Source organism: Geotrypetes seraphini, chromosome 19 (genome assembly GCF_902459505.1).
Source record: "Geotrypetes seraphini chromosome 19, aGeoSer1.1, whole genome shotgun sequence".
Lineage (NCBI taxonomy): Eukaryota > Metazoa > Chordata > Amphibia > Gymnophiona > Dermophiidae > Geotrypetes > Geotrypetes seraphini.
In genome coordinates, this window is record NC_047102.1 from 2897284 (window position 1) to 2903283 (window position 6000).

At 42.5% G+C, this 6000-nt stretch overlaps 1 protein-coding gene across 1 annotated transcript in view; it reads right to left on the reverse strand.

Moving 5' to 3' along the window:
* ANO3 (anoctamin 3) overlaps window positions 1-4427 on the reverse strand; it is a 94514-nt gene extending 90087 nt beyond the window's left edge. The window contains exon 1 of the mRNA XM_033928711.1: window positions 4235-4427. Coding sequence (XP_033784602.1) covers window positions 4235-4427 — 193 coding nt within the window. The remainder of the gene's footprint in view (window positions 1-4234) is intronic.
* Window positions 4428-6000: the final 1573 nt, after the last annotated feature.

A 6000-nucleotide genomic window follows, 5' to 3' on the forward strand; every position in this document is an offset into this window, starting at 1 on the left:
CTATGGCTGTTGTAACTGTGAGCCCATAAATGTAAGGTGTACGAATACCAGGACACATTAGTATTCTAGACTGAAATCTGAGCAACCAGTTGCCATTATAGAGTAGGCTTTGACCACACACTTATAGAACAACTCCACAATGCATTGATGTCATGACTCTAAGATGCACAAAGAGGGTTTCCCTCCTTATTCTGTAAATTCACATTAAAAAAGGATAATGAGGTTCCTGCAAAAGAACATTTGCTGGTTATTGCATCATGACTCCAGTGGAATCTGAGCCTGAAAAAGTTTATTAAATATAACATAAAACATAAAAATCGACTTTATAGACCGTAAGGATCTATGCGGTTTACAAAAGATTAACTTATATCACAAATAGAACAATGAAGAAAATTAATTTTACCCCCAAATCTGGAAAATAAATAAAGGGGTCTTTTACTAAGGCGCTAACCGATTTAGCGTGATAAATGCTAACATGCCCATTATATTCCATGGGTGCATTAGCATTTAGCGTGTGCTAAATCAATTAGTGCGCGCCTTAGTAAAAGACCCCATAAGTCTTCAAATGTCTTCTGAACTCCAAGTATGACATAGATACCAAGAATAGTTGTCTAAAATCTTGATCCCAAAGAGCAGCGTAAACTCATCTGCTCCCTAGTTGTCCTCTTGTGATTGGATCCTCAGCCCCAGCTTTGAAATGCATATTCAGTTTGGCAAAATCAGCGCATCGACCCCATAAAGTACAGAGTCAAAAAGTTAAGGGATGAAAGTTTGCAAGAAAAAATAGCGCGATAGAAAAACTTGGAACATGGCCGATCTCCATCATCCATGACATTGCTTTTTCCCCCGCATTAAATATTTTGCTCAAGGGATTGCACTTTGAAAACAGTAAATCTGTGAGAAAAGCCCTCAAACTTGCAGGCAAGTGGTCCGTGGCTAAGAGGACTTGATTGCCCATTAAAACTTGTCTCGTGTGACTGCTTCCGTGACATCTCTGGAGCTCCCTCTACAGCTGCTAAGGCAACCAGTCAAATATACCAAGACATGATTCATAGTTTGTTACAATGGGAATCACTCTTTATAAAGTGGATCACAAAGACCTGTTTTATATCACATAATTGCCCCACTGTAATGCATAAGTTAAACCTTTTACAAATCAGACCCTTAGGCTCCGGTACTCAAATATCTTCTACATTTTACTATGCTAATTCACTGGAACTAATAGAAGCTGACGGGAGTTCCCATAAATATATAAAAAGCCATAAGATCTCTAAGGGAATGAAAGAGAGAGCAGATGGCATGGATGAGTAGTCTGGATAGGCCACACAGGCCTGTAGTCTCAAACTAGTACCAATATTGGTGGCCACCTTATAAGCCGCTACCTATCACGTGTCAATTACGCATCAGTGCCAGCTTCAGAATCACGCCAATGTGAAAGATAGGCACCAGAAATGTAGACCAGGGTTTTCCTGGACTACATTTCCAGTGCCTATCTTCATGTGAATCGTGCCTACGTAGACACTTTAAGCCACCAAACACCACTTCGGGCGTTGACCATGCCTACTTTGGCATTCAAAGGCTTAAAGTGCCTATATGTGCCTGAAATCCCTGTTAAAAACGCCGTTTGGATAGCATTTTTAACGGAGGTATGGGTGCCTACTGGTACCTAGAAAATCAGTGTTGTTTTTAAAATCTGGGCCATAGTTTTTTTTTATCTGTAAGAATCATTTCCACTAGGAGGTCACCCATGTATCCACCACTCTATACCTATAAAGAAGTATTTATTCTTGTTTCTTTGCCTTCATTTTTCAATGGCTTTGTGTTTCTCCTGAAAGAATCATTTCCACCAGGAGGTCATCCAAGCATCTACCACCCTATATCAATAAAGAAGTATTTACTCTTGTTTCTTTACCAATACTCTAGGGAGCATAATGTGTTATTATTTCTAAGGTTGCGATAGATCATATTATTCCAAGATTCAGGATATCCCTTATAGGTTTATGCCCCTTGTTTCTCTTCCAAATCCTTTACACCAGTGATTCTCAACCCTATCCTGGAGGACCACCAGAACAGTCGGGTTTTTGGGATAGCCCTAATGAATATGCATGAGAGAGGTTTGCATATAATGGAGGTGACAGGCATGTGAATCTGCCCCATGCATATTCATTAGGGCTATCCCTAAAACCCGAATGGCCTGGTGGTCCTCCAGGACAGGGTTGGGAACTACTGCCTTACACTGTCTTCCAAAATTCAATGGGAAAATTGTCCATGGTACGGAAAGAAAGCTTTGGTCTTTTTTTTTTAAGAGTATAAACGTCCAAATACCATTACGTTTTATCTAGAATGAAAAACATTAATATCAAACAACACAAATTCAGCCGCTTAATTTTTTTCCATCTAGCTCAGGGGTGTCAAAATCCCTCCTCAAGGGCCGCAATCCAGTCGGGTTTTCAGGATTTCCCCAATGAATATGCATTGAAAGTAGCGCATGCAAATAGATCTCATGCATATTCATTGGGGAAATCCTGAAAACCTGACTGGATTGTGGCCCTCGAGGAGGGGCTTTGATACCCCTGATCTAGCTGGTTATCTATTTTGCAGGACTTGACAACTTGTGAACCTTCAACAGGAAGCTAGTGAGGTGTAGTTAGATCCTCTGCTGTTGACGTCACCATTACTGTTCCTATCCACAGTAAAACATTATTTGTTAAAACATTCCTCCTTGATGTTTCCTAATTAAAAATTAACCACACACACTTAATTCATTCGATCGTTAATGTTCTCGAGGGGCAGTTCAGGCCAGATTACGGAAGAAATGAAATCCATCAATCAAAGCTATTATGAAACTTCTATAAGATTGGCAACAAAATGAAACAAAATGAAACAAAATTCTGTACATAGCAAGTTTGTATCTTACTTCTTTGAAAGATTAATACATTGAGGGACTGACAGCTCATAGATCACTAACCCCTTCTTTTACTAAGGTGTGCTATGCGCTAACCGTTAACGTGTCCATAGACTAAAATTTTTACATTTTGTCCAAATTTTACATATAAAAATGAGACACGTATTATAAAAAAATCCAAACACGTCCATGTTTCATCTACTGCTTCCTTCGGGGTGGGGGTTGTAAGGAAGGCAAAACCAACTTCCAGTGCAAACACCTACAGAAAACCAAGCATATATATATATATATATATATATATATATATATATATATATATACAGTGGCATAGGGAGGGTGGGAGGTACCCGGGGTGGTGGGGGTCTCCTGTCGCCCTCTTCTCCACCCCCGCCGCACATGCTTCCCTGGTGCAAGCAGCATCTCTAACTCGTTGCCTGTGCCAGCATCGGCTCTCCTTCTGATGTCACTTCCTAGTCGCGGGACCCGGAAGTGACGTCAGAGGGGAGCGACGAGGCTGGCACGATAAGAAGGTTGGAGCTGCTGCTCATGCCGGCAAAGAGCTAGAAGTATTGTGGGGGGGGGGGGGGGGGGGTGAATTGAAGGCGTGCGTGAGGCGGGGGAGGAGTGGGAAGGAGCAGGGACGGAGAGGAGGAAAGGTGCTGGCGCCACACCAAGACGGCGCCCAGGGCAGTCTGTCGTCCCCCACTTACTACATCACTGTGTAAATTAAAATATATATATTCTCTCTTGTAGGTCTCCACCATCAGCTGCCTTTGTATAGATAGATAGAGAGGAGCCAACTTTTCAAAATTATTGGGGGGGGGGTGCTAAACCCAATATATATATATCTTTCATATCTCTCTATCTATATCTATACAAATATCTATTGATCTATCTATCTATAGAAGCCAAGTCTGCGGGTGCTGTGAGTGCTTGAGCACCCCCCCCCTAATATTGAACAAACTCCTTGACTGTGTCCAGGGAGAGGTAATTTCCATTAGGTTTAGCACCCCCCCCCCCCAATAATTTTGAAAAGTTGGCCCCTCTCTATCTATCTATACAAAGGCAGCTGATGGTGGAGACCTACAAGAGAGAGTCTATAAGCCAAGAATAATGCCCATTTTCTAACTTGGGCATGCCCCCTCCAAAGAATAATTTTCAGAATCAGTAATACGTGTGTTAATGCATACCAACAGGAAAAATATTGCAAAACGCTTTAACGCATTTCTGTGGTAACCTGTTGGTATGCGTTAACCACACATTAAGGGCTTAATGCCCATTAGTTAACTGTACAAACAAAGCTTTTTGTATGGTTAAAAATCACTCTACCTCGTTCCTGTTCTGCATGTATTTCAGGTGATTCTGCACTGAGGGGCTGCGGTGAGATCCGATTGGGTTGAAGCCACGAAGAGTGTTTGTTCAGGTTCTGAGGATGCGTTTGGCTCTGGGCTAAGCACGGCATGCTTCTCCTAGAGGACTTTAGTGAGTGATCTTTACTCGTTTCACTTCTACTTGTATTCATACCTAAAAGCAAAAAAGATAGGAAACTGCAAATTAAAACCATATTTTCTAAATAATAGACGATAAAGCAGTGTGAAAACTCATTGTAAGCTCTCTAAGGGTGAAAACTTGCAGCAGCCTTTTCAGTAGCAAGACAGAAGCGTAAGAGGATTACTCCTGCCCCAGCTCACCACTGGACCACAAGGGCTTACGGAGGCCTGTGACAGATCCAGGGTCCAGGAAGCAGGAGGGGAGATGCAGAGCCGGCTAGGACAGGGCAGAGAAGATTCCTGTCCCACCTCACCGCTAGTCACCAGGAGGAAATGAGAATTTCTCCTGCCGGCTGACTTGTGGTGGGGTTCGGGGGTTCCCTGCCGTGGCCGTTCCCCCATCAGCTGAACGGTAGGGACTTCCCAAAGCTGCAATTTTGTAACCGGTGCCCTACAGAACTGCGGCTTTGGGGAATCCCCCTGCCACACTCAGCTGCTGCGGTCTAGCGGCTGAAATGTAGACCTGGGTTTTCTGGGTCTACATTTCAACCGCCTATCATGGCGTGGCTCTGTAACTCGCGCCCTGGAATGATTGAATACGATAAGGCTCGTGATGCTGTTTAATTCCTTGCAACAAGGCCTCATGCTGAACTGGGTCTGTGGTGATGCCACTGGCAGAATCGGTTATCAGTTGAACACCTCGCTCGGCTGTGTCATTAACCACCTTCATGGTATTGACAAACTGTTCAGTGGTACGGAAGTTTGGATCTTCAGACCACACTGTCCACTGGCTTTGCCAACCATTCATTGGTAATGCCAAGAGCGTGAAACAGGAAATGTGGTTCAGGTCCAACCAAGTCTCCCACTGACATGCTTCGGTGTACCTGCTTGCCACAACGAAACTGTTTGCCAAAATGCGTGTGTTTAGCTATTAGCAAAGTAAGTTACATTTCTGTTATTTTCTAGACAACCTAACGGGGCAGGTGCTGGACGATCAGGCAGTCAAGCTTTTAGTCGATACTAAGAATTGCATCCATCTTTAATGGCTCATGATTTACTCAACTAAAATGAAAGCCTGACTCTAAAGAGAATATAATGCACTTTTCCAGCATTAGCTCAGAGAAAAAGACATGATTAAGTAGCATTTTCAAGATCATTTCGGTTGAAAATGAAATGCAGCAGTGGAATTGAAATTGTAGGACCACTGCTAATATTTGTGCTGCATGCTGAGGATTCTCCCATATTTTAGGAAATATTGCTTTGTCTAACCTACAGAGAAGATAAAATAGTAACATGAAGCCAACAGATTCAAGTCCACAAAAACTAAAACTGTCCAAGCTATCTGCATTATTCTTTTTTCCATAACATCCTAAAGCAATAGCATTGCATTAAAATAATGAAGATGCAAGAGTAAGCAGCATATGGGCCTAACTGTTAGATGGTGGTAGGATGTCTATGGCCGCCATTACTAGAATCAGGGCCTATCTCTGTGAATCCCATCCCCCTTCTAAATGGATAATTTCGGACAAATTGAGCCGGATTCAGTAAATGGCACTGAAAATTCAGCACCAAGAAAATATCAGCGCTGAAAGGTATCCTATAAAG